At 42.7% G+C, this 24,988-nt stretch overlaps 1 protein-coding gene across 2 annotated transcripts in view; it reads left to right on the plus strand.

The window, feature by feature from the left end:
- Nucleotides 1-24,988, plus strand: part of agbl1 (AGBL carboxypeptidase 1) — a 746,393-nt gene that overhangs the window by 180,220 nt on the left and 541,185 nt on the right. For both annotated transcript variants that reach the window (XM_078168290.1, XM_078168291.1), the window contains exon 7: nt 10,615-10,652. In XM_078168290.1, coding sequence (XP_078024416.1) covers nt 10,615-10,652 — 38 coding nt within the window. The remainder of the gene's footprint in view (nt 1-10,614; nt 10,653-24,988) is intronic.

The following is a 24,988-nucleotide window of genomic DNA, read 5'->3' on the forward strand; positions in this document are numbered from 1 at the left end:
ACTTTTTTTTAGTTATTTATTTTTATTAGTGATACAGTTAATGAGACATAGTGGAAAGAAAAAAACAAATAAACAAGAGACAAATCAAGCAAATAAACAAACAAAAAAAAATGACAAACAACAACAATGACAACATCATATTACAATGAAAAAGATAATAAACGTAAAGAGCAACTAAGCAATATGAATTGATTAGGGGCGATAGGGAAAAGGGAAGGGGGGAGAGTGAATGAAAGTGAGAAAGGGAGAGAGAGAGGGAGAGGGGGGAAAGAAAAAGTAAGAGAGCTAATAATTATTATGATAATGATAATAACAATACAACAATATATAGTAATAATGATAATAGTCTTGTTTGTTAGTATTACTGTGGCGGCGGCAGTGGCAGAGGCAGCCATAATTTTTATAATAATATAATTTTATAATAACAGTAAAATGGGTTAAATAATTAGATATTTATATTAATTTATATCAATTTGAGTTTATATTAATTAATTTAAATTAATATGGTTATGGGGGGTGGAGCCAAACACCCAGAGCCCAAGGAGGGGCTCAACCCAAGTCCCTATGGACTGAGTTATCATTAATAACAATAATGTTAAAGAGATTAGTTTCAACAATAATTAGCCTATTGTGATATATACAGTTTGTGTAGCCAGAATGAGAAGGAGAGGGGAGGGAAGACAGAGGAAGGAAGGGGGGGGGGGGGGGGGGGGGGATATAAACAAGAACAAAGGGGACGGGATCATGGTATGTCTGTAAAAGCATGTGAAGGTAGTGAGAAGGGATGAAGTTGATGCAAGAAAAGTAAATTAAAAAATGTTTGTTATGGGTTAGATATGTGGTCTGATATGTGGTCATGTACATGGCTCTGGCTTTGGTTACTGATTTGGATTGGATTCTGGGTGGAGTTTAGGTGATTTATGAATACATTCCATGTTTCCTCCATGTTTACAAGCTATTTTTTCTATTGAGATATATTCTGAGAGTAAATTGATCCAGTGAGTGATATGGCAGGAATGTTTGGATTTCCAGTTTTGAAAAATTATTTTTTTGGCGATAGTTAGAGAAATCAATAATGGGTTTTTGTGTTTAGTTGGGATTGTGATGTGTGTCAAATCTCTCAGAAGCAGAGCAATTGGGATGCTGAGATTCTGCAGCCCAAGGTACACGAGAGGTTTTCTGTAACTGTTGTCCAAAATGAAAGAACTGGCTGGCAAGACCAGATGGCATGAAAATAATCATCTGTGTGACCCAAGGTGCATTGTGAACAGATGTCTGTATCAGTCAATCCCATTTTAAACATTTTCCCTTGAGTGATGTGTATTTTGTGGATAGTTTTAGATTGTATTAGCTGTAAATTTGTATTGGTAATCATGGAAAAGATGTTTTTATTGATTTGTATCCAGCACTTGGGGTTGGGAGATAGAGCCAGGTCCTTTTCCCATTTTGTGGTTGGGAGTGTTATTGAGGTTTCTGACAGTGAAAAATGTTTATAAATTTTAGAAATTATTTTTTGGGGGTTTGTTACTTTAAAGATTTGCTTACTTAATTGGGAAGGCTGTAATATATTGTTGGATATGTTGATTTTAGATTTAATAATGGATTTTAGTTGTTGGTATTGGAGGAATTGGTCTCTCCCAACCCCATACCTCTGGATAAGTGTATTAAATGATACGCACTGCTTGTTTTCAAATAAGTGTTGGAGGTGAGTAATTCCTTTTTGTTGCCATGATGGAAAGTGAACAGGAGTGTTGTACAGCTGGAAGTCCGGATTGTGCCAAATCGGAGTGAACCTACATGGTGCCATTGATGATTTGGTGATTTTGTGGGCTTTCCACCAGGCTGTCAGAGTTGAGGAGATTGTGATGTTCTTGTAGTAGTCCTGTTTCTTGATTGATTGTGGTAGGAATGGGAGGTCTGTGAGTGAAGTAGTTTTACATTGATTTTGTTCTATCTGTAACCATGGTATACTGTAATTATCTTTATGGATCAATTTGAGTAAATATTGTAGCTGATTTGACAAGAAGTAATGAAGAAAGTTTGGTGCTTCAAGGCCGCCCTGTGATTTTGCGCCCTGTAATGTTGAAAGAGAGTGGTGAATCTAAAAAGCGGGCTAAATCTGATGGTACTGTTGGTAGGTCCAGATTAGAGCCCTGCGCGGGACTGTTTCCTTCACCCCGCTCCTGCCCGCTGAATTTCTGACCATTACCGTCCGCAACGTGTGTGTTAAACTCCCGCCCGCTCCCGCAATATGTATGTCCACTCCCGCCCGCACGCGCAAAACTCTGAGAATTTATGCCCGCACAGTAATAGAGATGCATTGATTTTGTATCTTCTCCCGTCCCGCAGGAGAAAACACGCCATTTTATAGGCTATTAATAAAGAGATTCATGGGGTTGTTTGTTTCGTTTCCCTGGCCTGCATGTCTTTTGACGCACTGGTCAGGAATAGCGCTTCTATTTCGTTGTTTTCATGAAATAAAGGCTGTTTCATATTCTATTCTCCTCCTCTGTATTTTATTTATTTTTCTACCTTTATATAATCACGCAGTGATTGAGGTTAAGGGCTCTTTTCTAAGAGAGACCTGAATAAGAAACATTAATGAGAACACAATCAGCAGATAGACAACACTACACAATAAATTTAAATATAACTTCGTTTTATCAAAAACTTTGCACCATCACACGGCACATAAAAATAGACTGCTTTGCAAAAAATACAATATGATAAACAACATGAAAAACAGCAGTTTTAAAAAATATTAGCCAGATGTCACAGGTATTGTGTCTGAAAAAAATAAAAATAAGAATAAAAACATTCAAACTCAGGCAGCCTATGCTCAATAACACTGGCATCATCACGCCTCTTTATGTAATTAACAAATAGCAACGAGAGTAGGCTGTGAGTGGCTCAAATAACACTAATAAATAACATAAAATAAACAAAATTAACGAATGAAACGAATGAATTTAACAGATGAATCACTTGGCCATAATATTGCTGTGGAGGAGGAGAATGTTGCTGACCGACTGCGGTCCCAATCCCCTGCGTCTCTCTTCCAAGATGCGCCCGCAGACACTAAAGGCCCGCTCTGAAGGCGCACTGGATGCGGGGATACTGAAGATGAAACGCGCCAGCTTTGAGAGCGCTGGGAAGTAGAGGGCTCAGTGCGCCTTCAGACCTTGTTTGAGCTTCTTTTCCACATCATTTGTTGACTCCATCCTGTCGCTAGGCTACATCACGATTCCGCAGTGTTTTTTTAGCTGCCCGTTCCTGCCCGCAGCAAAGTTCAAACCGCCCGCTCCCGCAAGATTTGCATTGGGTCCCACGGGACCCGGCGGGACCCAATCACAATGCAGCCCTGTAGTCCAGATTACTTAAAAATATTACTATTTCTGTTTGACTGGGTTTGTAATTTGAGGAGTAAAGGTTGCTATAAAATTTATGAAATATATTATTGATTTCTTGTGGATTATGTGTGACTGTACCTGTAGAATTGAGTGTAGATGGGATTATTGCTTTTTCTTTTTTGTGTTGTAATAGATTAGCCAAATATTTACTTCATTTATTACTGTACTGAAAGTTTTCATATTTGAGTTGTTGAATAATGAATTGTGTTTTCTTGTATATGATGCTTTCCAATTGGGTTTTAAGTTGAGCTAATTCATTTTGTTTTTGTTCACAGGGATTGCTGGTTAGTTGGTGTGTTAGGTGTTTGATTTTTGTTTCTAAGCTAGTTTCTTGTTCCTGTTGCTGTCATTTCTTATGTGATGAATATGAAATGATTATTCCTCTGATAACTGTTTTTCCTGTTTCCCATAAGAGTGATGGTGAGATTTCTGGAGAGTCACTCATCTCCAGAAAGGATGCCCACTCTCTCTGGATTAATGTGATGAAATCTGGATCCTTCAAGAGTGATGTATTGAAGCGCCATCTTGTGGGAGACTTGATATGTGTTTGAATTTTTATTGATAAGGAAACTGGAGCGTGATCACTGATTATGATTGGATGGATTGTGTTTTCTTGGATGTGCTGGGTGAATGAATTGCTTACAAGAAAGAAGTCAATTCTGGAGGAAGACTGATGGAGCGAGGAAAAATATGAATATTGTCTAGATGATGGATTTTTCATTCTCCAACTATCGCCAAGTCCAAGTTCCTTCATGTATTGCTTGATTACTTCAGTTGAGTGCCAGTTTCTTGTGTTACCGGGTGTGCTAGAGCGGTCAGTTGTAGGATTGATAACAGTGTTGAAATCTCTGGCTATTATGATATTTGCTGAATTGTATAGTAAGGAGAAAAAATTATGGAAAAAGGATGGGTCATCATTGTTACGGCCGTAAATGTTTGCAAATGTGAATGTTGTCTGATTAATAGATGCATTAACAATGATAACTCTTCCTTGTGGGTCAATAATGGATGAGTTACGGATGAATGGGATATTTTTACTGACTAGGATAGAAACGCCTCTTTGTTTTGTGTTGATTGTGGATGAGAATATTTTATCACATTTTTTGAGTCTAATGTATTGTAATTCAGAGTTTGTAAGGTGGGTTTCTTGTATAAAACATATATCAGCCTTGAGCTGATTGATGATTTTGATTCTTTTAGTCTGTGTACGGAAGCTACGTACATTCAAAGTTACCAGGTTGAGTGTCTGCATGGTTATGTGTTTGGTTTATCTTGTTATGAATGAAGCGTAAAGAAGGGGGGGGTCGAGTTTCAAGCTGGTTGCTATAACTGCCTTAGACTGTCTGTCAGAGATGAGGACTTCATTGTGACTTGGACTCGAGTCGCTGTTTTGATGACTTGTGACTTGACTTGACAAAAAATAAAAGACTTGAGACTTGACTCAGACTTGGAAGTTAAAGACTCAGGACTTGACTTGACTTGAGACATGATGACTTGAATGACTTGAATGACATGACACATCATGTTTTCAGTTAGAATGTAAAATTAATACATTAATTTAAAAAATAATGTTGATTACCCGGTAGGAGCGCAGGCTGAGAATGGCGTTGTCATGATTGGATCACTCCCCTGTCAATCAGTCATGCCTCTCTACGTACCTTACGTGTTTATTGGAGAAACAGGCCCTCTTATATCAGATAGGCATCAACAGGTCAGCGGGAGGGGTACCGAGAGTCATCGTCTTCGGCTTTCGGAATTACCATTATTACAGCAAAAGACGAACAGCACAGTGCAAGACATGCGGCATAAACATCTCGGACAGCCAGGCGACAACTTCAAACTTTGTTCATCATTTGAAGAGCCATTCTGCCCAGTAAGTGCTTGTCAATTAGCTAATAATATCTGGTTAGTCGGTAGTAAGCTAACGTTAGCTTGATACGATACAGGGGTGGGTTGGTGGGTCAGTTTGGTGGAACTTGTTTTTTAATTTATTTGCTAACATTAACCCCAGAAAACGTGAGCGAACATTCCGACCGGTTCATCACAAGACCGGCTGTACGTTTTATGAATGAGCAACACAGGGTTAAATGAGTTAAATGGGGGATTTTAGCTGCTGCCTTGGTTAGTGTGTGTGTGTGTGCGCACGCGTGCGCGTGCACGCACGCATGGGGGTCGCCCCTGCAAAGTAAACATTGCAGCAATGAAGTCAATGTTTACTGACAGTTACTTATATCTTGTCTTTTCACTTTATTGAGATCAGATTCTGCAGGTAAAATTACAATAATAAGGTGAGTTGACTTGGACTTGACCTATTACAGGACTTGACTTGACATAACCTGCGACTTGACTTGACTTGACTTGCCCAAGAAAAAATGACTTGGGACTTACTTGAGACTTAAAGGTTAAGACTTGAGACTTACTTGAGACTTGCACATGTGTGACTTGGTCCCATCTCTGCTGTCTGTACATGTAACATAAATGACTAAACACAGAACTAGACATAACGGTGAGTGGTGACATCAACATAGCATGTAAACAACATAAACACACACAAAAAAATACAACAGAGAGGTAGATTTTTAACTCCTCTGTAGGGTAACGCAGGCGGTTTCCTTTTTACAGAGGAGCAATGTTTGGAGTGAGGCTTGTGGTTGGATAATCAGGGTTGTTACAGTTAGATGTATGGGTCTCTTGCGATTTGTTCAAAAGAGCCATGGCGTGATTTTGGAGTTGTGAAATAATTGTCTGTCGATATAGAATTTGTCCACTCTGATTGATGCGTGTGTGTTGTTTTGTCTGTTTTCTTTGTGAATGGGGTACAGTACTTTCCGGCGTTCGTTTATTTCATGTGGATATTGTTCGTTGAGTCCAAATGATGTTCCTTTGAGTTCCCTTTCTCTGCTTCTGACCAGTTCTTTTTGTTTGAAGTGTTCAAATTTTGCGATGATGGGCCGGGGTCCTTTGCTTGATGGTTTACCGAGGCAGTGTACTCTGTGGAATGTAATGTTTTGTAGAGTGTCGGGGGGATTTTCAGTTGAGTTGAGTTTTTTATGAGGTTTTCTGGGTTGTCTGGTGTTTGTTCGGAGATGCCAGAGAAGATGAGATTGTCGCACATGGAACGGGTTTGTAAATCCAACATAGTTTCTTTCAGCATCTTGTTTTCTTTGGAGATGGCATGTATTTGTTTGTCAAGGGTTTTAACAGTAGTTTGTAAGTCCTGGTTGGATTTTTGTAGTGTGACGATGTTGTGGTGGGCAAAATCCAGGCTATTGTGTATGTCTTTAATCTCTTTGATTCTTTAGTTTTTTGGTGCTGGGTTTGGCTGAGTCTGGATCCATGTTGATCTGTCGGTTGTAGTAGTAGTAGTAGTAGTCGATGAATGCTTCAAGTTCCGTTATGTCCTCCACTGTAGAGATGTATTGGTCCGGGTTGGTGGTGACAGATGAACGGTGAATGTAGTTTGATTCAGGAAGTGTTTCAATCTTTTGTATATCCTTTTAAGTTTATGTGTTTGCTCTGTTCATTCAGTAACAGGGCGCCGCCAAGTTGGATCTCGTTGATTCTCGCCTCTGATGTCCGACTCTCACGGTGCTTGCACTCACACTGCCATCTCCTCTCCCACTCACACTAGCCCGCCTACTTCTTCTTCTTTACAATCTAAGTGGCTACAGCAGAGAAGTAGGGGGCCCAGGCTAACCCAGGTTCATTTCTATGCACAGAAGCCCCAAGTAGTAACCTGGGGCTACCAGAATGACTGACAACTGCCCCTAACCCTCTCCAACAGAGGAGGGATGAGACAGAGATGTGGAAAGATGTAAAGCAGCTTATTTGGCCATGGCACATGTACAAATCCGTCCACCCTCAGGGGTGGGTCATCTTGTTATGCCAGGGAAAACCATAGCGGGCAGTGTGTTGACTGGTGAGCAGGTCCACTTCCGCTTTTCTGAACTGAATCCAGATTTGCTCACCAACTTGGGGTTGTCAGAGACAACAACACTCTGAGATCCACAACTACAGGTTCTGCACTATCCTCAACAGGGCAGCAGGTGCAGGATGCTAGGGATTAGCCAATTCTGTTGTACTCATAAGGCTAAGCCCTGGATGTCCAAACACAAGAATTGTCTGTGTTCCAGGTCCACCTAGACCTAAGAGTGTGCCTCTTTTAAATTCATTTAGTTAACCAATTGGCCGGCTTGACCAGCTCCAGGAACTGCTCTCTGTATAGTATTCAGAATGTCTTGCAAGCAATGCATCAGTTAAGGATGTGGAGATTCAAAATGGGTCTGAGGGTCTGAGGGTTCTTGGGAACCAGGAATTACATGGAGTAAAACACCTTCTGTCTAACATAAGTTGGAACAACAGACATGGCCTGTTTCCATAACAGGTCCTGGATATCTGCTGAGAGGTAAGCTATCTCATCTTGGGACAATAGATCCACCTCTCTGATGCCCATGGACATGGGTTAGAGCTTAGATTCTCTGCCCAAGCCCGAGCCCAGCCCGACCCGGCCCGCAAGCCCAAGCCGTGTCGGGCCGGGAGCCCCCCTCCCTCTGACGGGCCCAGGCCCGGCCGGTCAGATATGACATTTTTTTTTGTTTTTTTTTTTAAAGCTATGATTTGATAATGTTATAGGCTATGTATTGTAGCGACCCTGCAGTAAATGTTCTGTTATAATGTCAATGTTCTGTGAGTTAATGGCATATTTGGGATTGAATGAGGTGCGGGGTGCGAGTGTGACAGGGATGAGGAGGGCTGTGTGAGTGCGCATGCTGGTGTGTGTATGAGCGAGCTGGAGGAGAGAGCAGGAGTGCACAGATGGAGTTACAGCTAAGTTGTTGTTTGTTGGTTGTTTTGGCGTGGTTACGGCCAACAGTAACCTGTACTGTTCAGTAATAAACAGTGGTTTAATTGCCGAATAACTGCGTCATCCTTTCCACACGTCCAATGTTGCAACACTGTGCGTGCACAGTCCTTCACCACCTGGATCCTAAAATAAAGACCTGTTTTATTACATAATCATGCTTCCGTGTTGCACCATTCATTAAGATCCTATATTTCTGTCATTCAGATAACAAGAATTGTGGTTTAATACTCTTAATTATAACAGCCAACTTACTGAAAAAATGTCAGGTTTAAATCGGGCTCGGGCCCATAATTACAGCCAATTGGACGGGCCGGGCCGGTCCCGGACATAACGTGCACGGGCTCGGGCCGGGTCGGGCTGGAGTTTTTGGGCCTGATCTAAGCTCTAACAGGGATGGAACGTGGAAGAACTAAAACGTTAGCCCAATTTCAATGTCTTGTCCATCCATTTTGTCAACGCGCAGTTAAGTTGCCACTCTCCATAAGAGAAGTGGAGAAGTCCAGAAGATGAGCCACCAGCTGTGGGGCTATCCTGTCCCAACCTTCTCACTAGAACCTCCATAAATGGAAGGCTGGCCCATGGGGGGCTGACATGGAAAGGGCTGAGCCAGTGGTTATATCCCTGAAAGCATCACTGCCACACATCATGGAAAGGTCCAAGCAGTTGGTGAGGTCCCCGAATGCATCACCACCAGCGTTCCCATACACGAGGCAGCAGCTGATATTGTGTCACTGTGTTCAGTCCCTCTCATTTCCCATGGAGCTCAGTGAGGGAGAAATAGACGTGTATTCTTTTTATTTGATAATCAGAGCAGCCATATCGGGTGATGTGTGTCTTATGACGGCATATACTTAGAGTTCAGTGCTCATGACTGGACACAGCACATTAAATTCTTCTCATCTTCTCCTCTCATCTCTGGTGAGGGGAAAAAAGGCACGTATGTGGGCTAGCTGTGGGGCAACAGCTAAAAAGCTGTGATATATTGTCTTGACCATCTCCGCTGTTACATCTTCCATAAATGGAAGGCTGCCAATGGGAGGCTGACACTGAAAGTTTTGAACCAGTGGTGAGGTCTGTTAATGCAACACTGCTTGCAGACCAGCAGCTAACGGCGTCTCACTTTGTTTAATCCTCTTGTCTCCCATGGAGATCAGGAGGGAGACTTAAAAACATGTGTAATTGTTTTGTGTTAATCAGAGCTGCTATATATTGGGTGACATGAGTCGTCTGGCATCAAAGGGTTCATGAATGAACATAGTGCATTCCACAGAGGTCAGGGGGAGAGATAGACATGAATGCCCGGGGAACATTGTGTATGTATTTTGATATGGTGGCCACAACAAAGGTTAGATATTTCAACCAAAGCAGCCATACTGGATGTGGCACAAAGCAGCCATGAAACCTCATTTGAAAACAGTCTTACGTACCTTATCAGGGAGTGAGTGGCAGGTGGCAACTGCCATCTTTCCTCTTCTAGTTGCTGAAATAAGATTGATCTGAAAGCCTTTCCATGATGGCAGTGGCTCCCAAATATCAGGGGAACTTGAGTCTCAACCACCCATGATGGGAGCCTATTGTTGCAAGACCTCACATAGCCTGCTGCAGCAACGTCTTGAATCAGATTATTAATTTGGCTGATGCTTGGGTCCAAAATGTCATTCTGAGATGGTGAGGGGGGCATTAAGCTGAGAGGGAACCAGCAAACACACACACCTATTTTGTTTGCAGCTATAGCTAGCTGCCCTTCCAGCTGAAATATCAAAATATTCCAGTGTCTCTCTGTCACTGTTGCTGAAGTTCCCTGCTCAACCCATCATGGCCCGCAGTGAAGTGTTAGCAGTTGGAGCAGGGTTCTTGACAACATGAATCTCAAGCTCATGCTCACTCTCATGGCAGCAAAGCACCAAATCAAAGTTTTTGAAGTGATCCCACCATTGTTGGCGTCTAAACTTGAGTAGTCCCGGCAGGTCTCGCAGGTTGGTGGCTGCTGAACATCGCTTTCTGCATGGTCTGCCCCAAGGCACTGATGAGGCGAAGTGGTAACTTCGTTTGTGGTAAAGGCTCATCAGTGGGCAATCACAATTGCTGAAATGTTAAAGGATGCTCATGCATATTGTGTCCAAGAATACATGATAAATGATACTGTCTGACAGATCCACCAGAGCTACAGCAAATGCACACATCGGACTGACTATGATAAGATCAATTTGGTCTGATTTGGTATAATCGTTCTCTCATTTGTGTGCAGTCACACGAGGGTATCATGTACAATTTGCATATTAAAGTGTTTTTAAGTTCAAATGTCTGCGAGACTAACTGCTCCCTCTGTTTATTTTCCAGGGCAGCCATTAATGCCTTTGCTGCTCTGCTGTGCACAAGTAAGTTTTCTCATAACATTTATCATTCAACAGCTGATGGTTTCCATCATACTGGGTGTACATCATAATCATCATCATCAGCATCATCATCATCATCACTATCATTATCATCATGATAATGATAATCATCATCACTACACAACACTACTCAAACCCTTTCTCCAGTAGGGACACGGGCAATGCCTGTGTTTCAGAGATAATTTTCTTGTTGGATGTGAAAGTCACAAGCATTCCAAACCTATGTTCTTCAACATGTGAACATACTCTTGGTGTGAATGCTACTGTGATCCAAATCTTTATTGTGTGGATGTTGATTCAGCATTCACACTAATGAGATTCAAAGCTTTATTATTCTCTCTATTCATCTTCCATATGTTTTTCGGTTCAGTAGTACTTACTGCATATTTTCAGTGACAGAAACCATTCAAATACCAAAATGTTCAGCTTTTTCAGGAAATTCTGTCCATATCTTTTCTTCTTTCTACTATTTATATCTATCAAGTCTTGAGCAAAAACCCAAAATTAAAAATTTTTAATTTTATGCAGATAAAAACATGTCTACATTTTAAGCAAAGTCTCGAGATGCTGATAGTAAAGAGATCATAGCAATATAACTTACAGATTTTGACTTTTATGTCTTTCTCAATTAGTATTTCTCAGTCTCTACTGCCCCGGATACAGACATACAGCTGATTGGCTGATGAGATCTCCATAACTTTCTGTCTGTTTCTTACTGGTGCATCTATCCATCTGTCTGTCCGTCTGTCTCTCTCTCTCTGCCTCTATCTGTCTTTCTGTGTCATTGTTCCTCTCTCTCTGTGTCTTTCTGTCTGTCTGTCTCTGTGTCTCTGTCTGTTTTCTGTTGTGATTTATAGAGGTCCAAGCCCTAAGGGCTGAAACCCTATTGTTCAGAATTTTTTTTTTTTTGCAAATTCCTGTGAGATGATACATCACAGACACAAATTTTCACAACAGAAGTTGTGTGCAAATGCTGCTCAAGAAACCTGAAACCGTTCAGCGAGATGGGGGCGCAATAATGAAGGCCCAATAATGTGTTGAAAGGCCACACCCCTCACACTGTAGGTAAGATTGACTTGAAATTTGACACAAGTGCAGCTCAACATGCTCTATGAAAAGCACACAAGAACCATCATAATTCCACTGGTACAATTTTCCGCCATTTTGATTTTTTTCAAAACCACATCTTTGACACATCCTCCAAAATCCTAGATTCAATATGTACCAAATTTCTTTGAATCATCACTGGACCAACCTTATCAAAAGTTATCAAAGCTTGTTGATATCTTACTGCATTTTGAAGGTATTGATCAATCAATTAACTTTATTAGAGGCGTGGCTCAGCACATAAATAGACGTAACTCTACAACCAAACAGCCAATCATCACAAAACTTGCAGGAAATGTCTATAGAGGCAGTAATATATCTTGAAAGTTTCATTCAAATCAACCACTAAAGGGTGCCAAAAATGTAATATAATGGATGTGACACACCACAATCATACTGTAAATAAAAAAGTTTCAATATTTGAAAGGTAACGCCCCTTACATTGGGTTTGACTTGAAATTTGACACACATGTTCAGCCACATGTGCTCTATGAAAAAGCTTAAGAACCATCAAGGTCTGTCTACTAGATTTTCCACCATTTTGAATTTTTTGAAAAACACATTTCTGACAACTAAATTGTAGGTCCAATTTGTATCACATTTAGTCCAGGGGCCAATGGGCTAATTTTCACAAATTGGTATCACTTAAAGGGACCAAACAATTTTGGTATTTTTGACTTCCTCTGTGTCTCTAGTTTACATTTTGGTATGATAGACCTGCCTATCTAGTAGCTTAATAAAAAAATTTGGATGATCTTTGGGTCCTTCCCAAAATTGAAAATAGTCAAAATTGAGGCTTCTCCAAAAGGGACGGTGTCTGCCTTAGCACATGAATCTCGGAAAAATAATTATCAGAATGTCACCAAATTTGGACTGAATGTTCACAGACAGTCGCTGCACACAATGCAGCAAAGATTTCATCAGTACCTTAAAAAGTGTATACACCTAAACACACATGAATTATGGGCGGACATGGAATAAGGAATAACAAAACCAAAAGGCATGTATATATGTGTTTGCCATTATTAATGTAAATAAGCCAATCACCCCAAAATTGCATTTATATGTGCCAAAGAATGTCATCTTATCATAAAAGTAGGTTATTAGATTATTCACCAGACCATCTGATGTCACCAGCCCCTGACAGGTAACTGGTGCAGCCAGAACTTCAAACAGACAAATAGAATGGGGCCCTATTAGTACAGGGGCTAAAGGGATCATTTTCACAACTTGGTAGGCCCCTCTCACCCACGGGGACCAAACAATTTTGGCATTTTTATCTCTCTACAAGTCTCTAGTTTATATTTTGGTATGATAGCCCTGCCTATCTAGTAGCTTAATTATAGTTATCACTCTGTAAACAAACTTACACCCGTGTAGGCAAAACAAAAAGGGTGAAAAATTAACTAATAGATATCCCCATGTAACTGGCCCAGTTGATCACTCATATTAAGACAAGTGTTTTTTGTATTACAAATTTTCTATATTTTATTTAAATATGCACCAGTTTTGTTAATGAAGACAATCACAAGGAGGGGAAATTGATTACGCAGTTACTGTGCTAACACTCAGTGTTACTGTAGCCTACAGTAGGCCTACTAGCACTCAGAGCTGCCCAGTTGCTATTTGACCCTTAACCAGGAGGCAAAGGGAGTGCTGCCGCTTGCCTAAGGTGGACTCCCAGGCTAGCAGAGGGAAGGAGGTGCCTTATTTCTCCATTGTAGGCCGTCCTAAAATAGGGGGGCCACCTGCTGCCCTCATCCTAACTAACACTATGATAGAGCTACTATACTGAAATTGAATGTCAGCGGAGAGCATGGAGATACAGCAATGGCAGACTTCGAATCAGGTGGAGAAGAGACAGGAGCTGTGGCTGGTGAGTCCTTAAAACAGAGGGAGAGATAATGTCAACGCTAGGAACACAAATTAGAATTTAGACCATCTAGAGCCGTTATATAGTATAGCATTTACTCTGTCACATCATTCATCGTCCACATCACTATCATTCAGCTCCGGAATACATTCCAGCTCATTTGCCTGGTTGCTGCAGGTTTGTAGTTCACACATATCTGTGCAATGTAGACCACTTTGCAGGCATGGCCATTCTGAAAGTTTACATGTTCGTGAACAGGAGCATGATAGTAGGTCCAAAACAGCCTCTGGTGCAGGCGTACCTCACATCCACTCAATGGCCAGATCCCCATCATGGATCTTCCATCCATGATCCTTTGGATTTGGTACACTTGAATTGCACTCCAGACTCCTCCGCCAGATAGCAGCCTGATAGTTTGCTCATCAAATCAAATCAAATCAACTTTATTTATATGGCACTTTTCATACTACAGTAACACAAAGTGCCTCACAAAGGTTAAAAACAACAAAGATCCAAAACAGAAAACAAAAAGAAAAGAGAAAGCCCAACCCTCCCACCCCACATAGAGATACATAAATATACAGTACAGGCCAAAAGTTTGGACACACCTTCTCATTCAATGCGTTTTCTTTATTTTCATGACTATTTACATTGTAGATTCTCACTGAAGGCATCAAAACTATGAATGAACACGTGGAGTTATGTACTTAACAAAAAAAGGTGAAATAACTGAAAACATGTTTTATATTCTAGTTTCTTCAAAATAGCCACCCTTTGCTCTGATTACTGCTTTGCACACTCTTGGCATTCTCTCCATGAGCTTCAAGAGGTAGTCACCTGAAATGGTTTCCACTTCACAGGTGTGCCTTATCAGGGTTAATTAGTGGAATTTCTTGCTTTATCAATGGGGTTGGGACCATCAGTTGTGTTGTGCAGAAGTCAGGTTAATACACAGCCGACAGCCCTATTGGACAACTGTTAAAATTCATATTATGGCAAGAACCAATCAGCTAACTAAAGAAAAACGAGTGGCCATCATTACTTTAAGAAATGAAGGTCAGTCAGTCCGGAAAATTGCAAAAACTTTAAATGTGTCCCCAAGTGGAGTCGCAAAAACCATCAAGCGCTACAACGAAACTGGCACACATGAGGACCGACCCAGGAAAGGAAGACCAAGAGTCACCTCTGCTTCTGAGGATAAGTTCATCCGAGTCACCAGCCTCAGAAATCGCAAGTTAACAGCAGCTCAGATCAGAGACCAGATGAATGCCACACAGAGTTCTAGCAGCAGACCCATCTCTAGAACAACTGTTAAGAGGAGACTGCGCGAATCAGGCCTTCATGGTCAAATAGCTGCTAGGAAACCACTGCTAAGGAGAGGCAACAAGCAGAAGAGATTTGTTTGGACCAAGAAACACAAGGAATGGACATTAGACCAGTGGAAATCTGTGCTTTGGTCTGATGAGTCCAAATTTGAGATCTTTGGTTCCAACCGCCGTGTCTTTGTGAGACGCAGAAAAGGTGAACGGATGGATTCCACATGCCTGGTTCCCACTGTGAAGCATGGAGGAGGAGGTGTGATGGTGTGGGGGTGTTTTGCTGGTGACACTGTTGGGGATTTATTCAAAATTGAAGGCACACTGAACCAGCATGGCTACCACAGCATCCTGCAGCGACATGCCATCCCATCCGGTTTGCATTTAGTTGGACGATCATTTATTTTTCAACAGGACAATGACCCCAAACACACCTCCAGGCTGTGTAAGGGCTATTTGACCAAGAAGGAGAGTGATGGAGTGCTGTGGCAGATGACCTGGCCTCCACAGTCACCGGACCTGAACCCAATCGAGATGGTTTGGGGTGAGCTGGACTGCAGAGTGAAGGCAAAGGGGCCAACAAGTGCTAAACACCTCTGGGAACTCCTTCAAGACTGTTGGAAAACCATTTCAGGTGACTACCTCTTGAAGCTCATGGAGAGAATGCCAAGAGTGTGCAAAGCAGTAATCAGAGCAAAGGGTGGCTATTTTGAAGAAACTAGAATATAAAACATGTTTTCAGTTATTTCACCTTTTTTTGTTACGTACATAACTCCACATGTGTTCATTCATAGTTTTGATGCCTTCAGTGAGAATCTACAATGTAAATAGTCATGAAAATAAAGAAAACGCATTGAATGAGAAGGTGTGTCCAAACTTTTGGCCTGTACTGTACACATACGCACACACACACGCACAGCCACTCACACACACCCACACACACACACACACACACACACACACACACGCACTAGCTATCACTAAAGAGACATGGCCGAGCACTGAGACCCGAGGCAAGGAAAAAGCCACCTCTGGGGGCCATCCACACTGAGAGGGCCCACGGTCCACAGGCCACAGCCTGATTAAAAAGATGAGTCTTGAGCCTCTTTTTAAAAACATCAACAGTCTCTGCAGCCCTGAGGTTCTCCGGCAGGCTGTTCCTCAATTGGGGGCCATAATAACTAAATGCCGCCTCCCCGTTTGTTTTAGTCCTAACTTGTGATATGGTTAAAAGGCCGGTGCCGGAGGACCTCAGGGTCCGCGAGGGTTGATGTGGTAAAAGCAGGTCAGATAAATAAGAAGGCCCAAGACCGTTAAGACATTTAAAAACTAATAAAAGAACCTTAAAATCAATCAACCAATGCAGCGATTTTAAAACTGGTGTAATGTGCTCCCGCCCTCTGGTCCTCGTCAGCACTCGTGCAGCTGAATTCTGTAATAACTGTAGATTTGAGATACTCTTTTTGGGAAGACCAGAGAGCAGGGCATTACAATAATCTAACCTACAGGAGATAAAAGCATGCATCAGCACCTCCGTGCTGGCCTGAGAGGGAAACAGGCGGACTCTGGCTATATTCTTAAGGTGGTAGAAACCTACCTTTGTTATGTTTTTAATATGCGGAATAAAACAGAGCTCAGAGTCAAAAATCACACCCAGATTTTTTACAGATTGTGTTGGTTTAAAATCCTGTAGTTCTGGCAAAAGTTTCTCTCTCTGGCCTTCAGGACTAATGACTAAAACCTCTGTTTTGTCCTGGTTGAGCTGCAGGAAATTCGCTGCCATCCATGACTTTATGTCTAAAATGCAGTTAAAAAGGGCATCAATTGGCCCTGTGTCATCAGGAGACACGGCGATGTACAGTTGCGTATCATCAGCATAACTATGAAAGCTGATGCCGTGCCTCCTGATGACGTCCCCCAGGGGAAGCATGTAGAGATTAAAAAGAGTTGGACCTAAAATTGACCCCTGGTGGACCCCACACTTGAACATGTATCCATACTTACAAAGAAGTGTCGATCAGTAAGGTAAGAGACGAACCAGTTAAAAACAGTACCAGAGAGGCCGACCAAGTGCCTCAGTCTATTTAATAAAATGTGATTTGTGATTTGATGGTGTACTGTATCGAAGGCGGCAGTTAGATCCAGTAAAACCAACACTGTGAGTTTATGGTTATCTAAATTGCACCTGATGTCGTTTAAAATCTTTAAAAGGGCTGTCTCGTTACTGTGGTTCATCCTAAAACCAGACTGATACTTCTCTAAAGTGTTATTTGTATTTAAAAAATCATTTACTTGGGTAAAAAACAGTTTTTCTATAATTTTGCTAAAAAATGATAAGTTGGATACAGGCCGATAATTATTAAAAATGTTGGGGTCCAAATTGCTCTTCTTCAGAAGGGGCTTCACCACCGCCGTTTTCAAGGAGGCCGGAAAGACACCCATCTGAAGAGAGCAATTCACCATGTACAGTAGCTGTTCCTCAAAGAATCCATAAAATGTTTTAAAATACGGTGTGGGAATTGGGTCTAAAAGGCAGGTTGTGGGCTTTACTTGGGAGAAAACTCGACCAAGTGTCCTCGCATCAACCAGGGCAAAACTCTCCAGTGTTTCCTCAGGTAAAGGCAATGATCCAGGTGTGTTGACAGTTAAAATCTGTTGAGATAAAAGACTGGATCTGATGTCATTGATTTTACTTCTGAAGTGGTCTGCAAAGTCCTCACAAATGGCATTGGTTGTTGTCTTAGGCGATCTGTTAAAATTACTGTTTGTTAAAATATCAATTGTGGAGAAGAGGAATTTGGGATTGTTTTTATTGTCAGAGATTAGTTTTTCGAAGTGGGAAATTCTTGCCTGTCTGACTTCGTTATTGTAGGTTTTGAGATGTTGACGCAATATTTCGTAGTGGAGTGTTAGGTTTGATTTTCTCCATCTCCTCTCAGCACTCCTGCAGTATCTTTTCAGTTGTTTGATTTCCTGGTTTCTCCACGGGGGTGTAGATTTTGTTATAATTGTTTTGATTGAAAGTGGAGCCACTGAGTCCAGTGTTGACTTGAGTTTGTTGTTAAAATTGTCCACAATAAAATCACAGGGTGCTGGGAAAATCTCTACAGGAGTGCTCTGTAAAATCTGGATAAAATTTGCAGCCACTTCAGAAGTTAGGTAGCGTTTCCTCACTGTTCTCACCGGGGCCTCCTGTTGGTTAAAACTGGTGATGTTAAAAAACACACAAAAGTGGTCAGACACAGCCAGATCCACAATAGAGGACACACCCACGGACAGGCCATAGGTTATGAACAGGTCCAGGGTGCGCCCTCTGCAGTGGGTCGGCTGCGTGATATGTTGTTTAAAATCCAAACAGTTTAAGAGGTTTAAAAATTCTCTGGATACTGGGTCCGAGGTCTTGTCAATGTGCAGATTAAAATCACCAGTTATTAAAATGCTGTTGTAGGTGGAGTGAATGATTGATAATAATTCAGCGAAATCACTGATAAAAGAAGTGGAGTACTGGGGTGGTCTGTAAACCATTATGCAAAGGATAGGAGGGCTGCTAAAAACAAAGGCATGATGCTCAAATGATGTGTAACCGCTAAAAGAAACTTAATTTGAGGACATTGTGGTTTTTGTTACTGATGCAGTTCCGCCTCCCCTTTTACCTCCCCTAATAGAATATATAAAAAGTTAAAATTTGATGGGGAAGCCTCGGTAAGAACAACAGGTGCATCGGTGCCAAGCCATGTCTCTGTAAGGACAATACTGTCTAGGTTATTGTCTAAAATTAAATCATTTATGATAAAAGATTTGTTTAAAAGGGAGCGCATGTTCAGCACTGCCATTTTAATGTTTGTGCTGAACGTGCGCTCATCATGACGTTTCAAAGGGATGTTAAAAACATGGTTAGGCCTAAAAACATTCCTGGGTTTCAACTTTCTAAGTGTAATGATGATTTTTATGGTGGGAATGTCCTGTGTTTCCGGTTGCAGAGAAGGTGCTACTGAGGGAGAAGTGTGTGTGGTGCAATGTGTAGTGGAGGAGGGTGGAGGTAGGTGAGCAGTGAGTCAAGAGGTGGCTGTGGTGCAGGATCGGATGGTCAGGTGAATCTTGACTGATAAAAGCTGTGATCCCTCCTGGTTTGGGTGGAGGCCGTCCCGTTTAAAACGGTGGGGTCTGTTTAAAAAAGCTATAAAATTGTCCACAAAAGGATACTTCTGGCCAAGCAGTATCCCTTCAGCCACAGGTGCAGCTGACGAAGGCGGCTGGTGGTGATGTCGTCATAACGAGGTGGGGGAAGCGGGCCAGAAATAATTAGCCGCTTCCCTGTGTCCAGCAGGCGGTCCACCAGGGAGATGAAATCCTGCTCAATGACCTCTGACTGCTGGTTCCTGAGGTCGTTGATACCGGCCTCCAGGACCAGCGTGGAGGCCGAGCTGTGCCGTGCAGTCAGCTGGAGGGTGGAGGATGCAACCTCACTGACACGGGCACCAGGGTGGCAGAAGGTGTGGCCGTTGTGCACTTCCACATGCCTGACCATGGAGGTCCCGATCACCAGCACAGAGGGGGTGCGCTGCTAGTGCGTGCCTCCGGCTGCCTGGAGGTACGGCGGTGACGGGATGGAGCCCGAGGTTTGTGACACCGGGCTGCGGTTCCTCCTGACCGGGATGGAGGGGAGGGGTCAGGCTGGATGAACAGACGCCGATTCCTGGACTGGTGAGAGCCACGGCCAGCGGGACTCGGCTAGTGCTGGTGTCGGAGTCCCGGTGGCAGGGTGGTGTTGTTCGTGGCCTCATGCTCCGGTCACCAGCGCCGGATGCCATCAGGTGAGCAACATGTTTTGCCTGGGTCATGGCGACGGTGGTAAAATCCAGGAGGATCTTGTCCCTCTCCTTGAGGTCGGCCTGCAGTCCTGAGATGCTCTCCCTCAGTTCTGACAAGGTTGGGAGGCAGGACTCACACACTGCCAACACACCTGCAGCCTGTGCTGGAGATCTGTCCCCTGGGACACAGTATCAACACACGGAGGTGAGTTAAAATTTACCCTCGGTCATGGGGCTGAAATGTCTAAGGGGGCCTTCCCCAATTTGTCAGTGAGTTGTAGGTCTCCCACAATTAAAAGATTTTTAAAAGTTGGCGCCATGCTAATGTGGTTCAGCTGGCGACTTCTGAACCACAGGCCCGATGGCTTAAAACCTTAGTCCATGTTAAAAAGTACATACAATAAAAGCTGAGAGCAAGTGGTTTGTTAAAAAAAAACAAAAAAAGCGAGAAACTGGATAAAAGATGTTTTACTGGACCGAAGTGACGGGGAAACCAGTGACGCCACGCATGCGCTGTGCTGATTGAAGTTGCAATGGTCAGTCACATCCCCCTGAGTTGCACGGAGAATAAAAAAAAAAAAAAATCCCTCATAAAGCATGCATGTAGAGACAATCTTCACAAGATGGAAGCTGACTGGAATCTATTTCTCCACGCCTTGCACAAAATAGCTGGTAGCGAAGCATGTTAACTTTAGTTGTGTTTGTGGAAGGCAGGTACATCTGACATGCGAAATAGGTCATCTGAGACCTCCCAGGAGCTTCCCAATTCTGAATGTGTCTTGGCAGGTCTTGTTTGTCTACAGTTTTTTAAATATGGCTGACTTTCCACGGCCATTGAAAGCGCTAACTGTATAGGAAGCTGTTTGGGCTTAACTATACAGACCAGTGAGCAGTGATAACTAACATGTCTTTGGGGTCATCAGGTGGGAACCTCCTTTCACCAGTGTTTCGTCTAGTTGGTCCCACGACACCACCAGGAGGCCAGATAGTGGCTCTGGCATTCCAGAGACACTACCCTAATGAAAATGCCAGGTCTCACTGCTCCCCACACCAACCCAACACAACCTCCTTTACCTTACTTACACATGGCTTTCTCAGCCTAAACAGCCCTGCCACCTTCAACAAACCCAGGCTCCGTACATGCGAGCTCCAGGTAGACACAGTGCCGATACTACCTATCCCTGCACATTTACCATACTCAATTTCACACATTACATAGCATGACTCCAATATAAGCTAAAGTTAAAGGAGATAGAGAAGATAAACTCCCAGGATCAGCAAACACACTCACATTGCAGCATGGTCTCAAACAAAGGGGATTCAAATAGGCCACTCCCACACTTAAATAACCCTCCTCTTCCTGGATTTTCTCCTGAGAGGACTGATTGGTGGATCTCTCCACCTGATCTCAAGGAGTTATGTACCCTGCTTAGTAGTTCCCCCTGCTGGCCCCCAACTGACATTATCCCTCCTCATCCAAATCCACTGACTAGCTCTGGCTGCTTCATCTCATATTTCCTTCACTGTCTTCCTCAAACTCTGTCCCCGCACTCTGTGTTCCCCCAGGAGCGAGACAGCTGATCTTGCTATGAATCCCCGACACCCCACTTCCACTGGACAAATCCTAGTTTTCCATCCACGCTGCTCAGCTTCTGCTCCTAAGTCTGCATACCTAAGCTTTTTTCTTTCATAGGCTTCTTCCACTCAGTCTTCCCAAGGAACTGTCAGCTCAATGAAATAAACTATCCGTTGAATCACTGATCACAACACTGTCAGGCCTCTGCCTGGGACAAACTATTTCCTGGGGAAGAACAAGCTTTCCCCCTAAATCTACTTGCATTTCCCAATTACAAGCACCTTCTAGGCGGCCACACCCTTGCCTCCTAACTTATCACTTCTGTATTTCTCCCCATCACGGACAAACTGAAAACCCTCTGAATTTACCCTTCAGTGCCTGCAGCTAAACTTTTCAACACCTGGTTATGTCGTCATGTATAGCAGCCTTATGACAAGCTAACTTTACAGCCTGACAAAATATGCTTTAACATATGCTTTTAAGGCGGTACCTGAACGCAATGGGCATGATGGGTCCCCATTTACCCACAGTTTTAGGTTCTGGGGGGTTGCACATCGTATGTAGCCAGGAATCTAATACGATTCTCCTCCATACTTCACAGGTCCCTCCAACTAAGCTTCCTCTTCTCTACACTTTCCCAATTCAACTACTGTCCCTGCTTAGCCTGGGCCACTATCTTTGCACCCCTTAATATCTCCTCCTGTCTACGTATCTGTTCCACAACTAGCTTTCTTTTATCTTTGAGACCTGCTTTATTCCATACCAGTTTGCCTGAGCCAAGCCCCAGTCCTTCCCGGCCAAACTGAACATTACCTACAGTCTCTGCATGCCTAAGAGCTGCCTCTGCCTCCTGAAGTGCCAATCTTAGGTTCCACTTCCTCCCCTTGGTTGGATTTGGAACCACACTCCTAACTACCACATCCTTACTCTCAGATAAAAAGAGCTCTGTCCTGACCTTGGTACATTTAAATTCCTCTGTTAAACTAGATAATGGCAGCTGAAGTGCCTTTTCCATACAATGCAACACTACTCAGGCACCTAGGAGCGCGCAACCACTTCCTCATATAGGAGCTAACTGACCTCTCAATTTTCTCCACAACAGATATTGGAATTTCATAAATTGACAATAGCCACATTAACCTAGGATATAGCCCAAATTGCAGACACCACAACTTCAACTTTCCTGGAAGTTCTGATTTATCTATCCATATCAATCCTTCTGCCACATCTTTTCGAAATTTCACCACCTGTTCCTCATTATTCAACTCCACATTGTACCACCTACCTAAGCTCTTTACTGACGTTTCCCTAATTGTTGGGATTTCCTCATCATCTTTGACAAACTTCCTGTCACTTAACTTCCCTCTACGTATCGAGATGCTTCTAGACTTACTAGGCTTGATCTTCATGCTGGCCCATTTGAGGTTCTTATATACCTTCTCTAGTAGCCTCTTTGTACATGGCATTGTTGTGGTCACCAGTGTCATGTCATCCATGTAAGCCCTAACTGGTGGAATGTTCTGATCTCCATCAAACTTCAGATGATTCATATTAGTTCTGCCCTGAAAACATTTATATGACCATATTTCCTGATACTCATAGTGTTAGCTAGTGGTGACAGGAAGTAGGTCTCAAACACTTATCTTTTGATTTATCTGAGAGTTAAATGCTGTGGTGTATATTTGATGTACAAAAACATGATGTATAATTACTGCGCTCTCCAACTCCCTCTAGTGGAAAGAGGAAGTGATACAAAATGTGAAATGTCATTCCAGCACTGTATCAAAGATATGCAAAGTCACTCCTGCATGCGATGTCTAACTTTGACAGAAATGAACTGACACGTCAGAAGACATCCTGCCAGCCCCCCAGAGTTGCGTGAAGGTGTGAGGGCCTGTTCATTCCTGCTTGCAGCTTTAATTATTATTATTATTATTATTATTCCTCCAAATGAATTGCCTTTTTGGGAGGCTTAACATACCCGAAAACTCATGAAACTTTGCACACATCTCAGAACTGGTAAAAAATTTGATATTTTAAGGGTCTCGTGTGTGGGTTCCAAAAAATGGCTCAGTAGCGCCCCCTACAAAACTTTGAGGAAACAGCCCCTGAAGCCAGTTTAACCTACGTGTATGAAACTTGGTAGGCTTATGTAACACTCCAGGACGTACAAAAAAGCCTCTTGGAGGCATGCTGTAAACCCAACAGGAAGTCGGCCATTTTGAATTTACTGTGCAATTTTGATGCATTTTTGGCCATTTCCAGGGGTCATAAATGAACAAACTAGTCCTAGAGATTTCATCCGATCAACTTCAAACCTTGGTCTGTCTCACCCCAAGACCTTGAAGATGAAAAGTTATCAAAAGCTTGAGTTTTCGTCAATGCGTGTGACCGTGGGATGGCGTCAAAGTTAGGGGTCTCGCCACTAAACAGGAAGTAGTTTATAACTCCAGCATACATGGTCCAATCTTGCCCAAACTTCAAAGGATTGATGCCAGTCCCGTCCTGAACACATCTACATCTCAATAATTAGAGATAAAGATAGCGCCCCCTACTGGCAACAGGAAATGTCATGTTTTAGACTTTAATGTACATCTCCTACAAAATTGACCAGATCCATCTCAAACTTGGTGAAAAAAGTCATAAGACGTTGATGACGCTTTATTGTGGAAACTGTGACTTTTCATTGAAGGGCGTGGCCACGGCCTGGCGGCGAACTTTGATGTTTTGCCGTGATGATAAACGTTGCTGTAACTTAACTCCATGTGGGAATATCTTGCAAAAACTTCATACCTATGATGACAGTCCAGCCCTGAACACATCTACAGAGGAATTTTGAATCACCGCCATAGCGCCACCTTCTGGCAACAGAAAGCTACTTTATACATTCTTTGATGTCCCGCTTCTAGCAGGTTAATCAGACCCACCTCAAACTTGCTGGTCTAAGTCCTTAGACCTTGATGATGCTTAAAAATGAAGCTTTTGAGTTTTCATCAAATGCTGTCACTGTGGCGCCGCCTTGTTTGCCATCAAACACGATGTTGTTTTGAAGGGACAAGGGATGCTTGAAAACTCACCAAACGTGGCATACACATCACAGGTCGCAAGTCCTGTTGTCTGATGTGATTTTTGTGCACCAAGATGGCTCAACAGCGCCCCCTAGAATATTTCAATTAAGCAGCCCCCAAAGCTGGTTTGATCTGCATGTATGAAACTTGGTGGGCACCTGTAACACTCTATCACATACAAAAAAGCCTCTTGGAGCCATGCTTCAAACCCAACAGGAAGTCCGCCATTTTGAATTTACTTGTGCCACTTTTGTGCCTTTTTGCCCATTTTCAGGGCTCGTAAATTAACGAACTTGTCCTACAGATTTAATCAGATTGGCTCCAAACTTGGTGTATGTAAGTGTGATTATGTTGTGACCAAAAGTTATCACAGGATTTGCCCAATGTTGAATGGCGCACCCGCTGCCGAGCGTTGAATCTTGAGGTCTCGCCATGAAAAACGAAATTGCTGTAGCTTTGGCATAAATGGTCCAATCTCCACCAAACTTCACATGATTCATATTAGTCCCGCCCTGAACACATTCTCATTACCATATTTCCTGATAATCATAGCGCCACCTAGTGTCG

This window comes from Epinephelus lanceolatus, chromosome 5 (genome assembly GCF_041903045.1).
Source record: "Epinephelus lanceolatus isolate andai-2023 chromosome 5, ASM4190304v1, whole genome shotgun sequence".
Lineage (NCBI taxonomy): Eukaryota > Metazoa > Chordata > Actinopteri > Perciformes > Serranidae > Epinephelus > Epinephelus lanceolatus.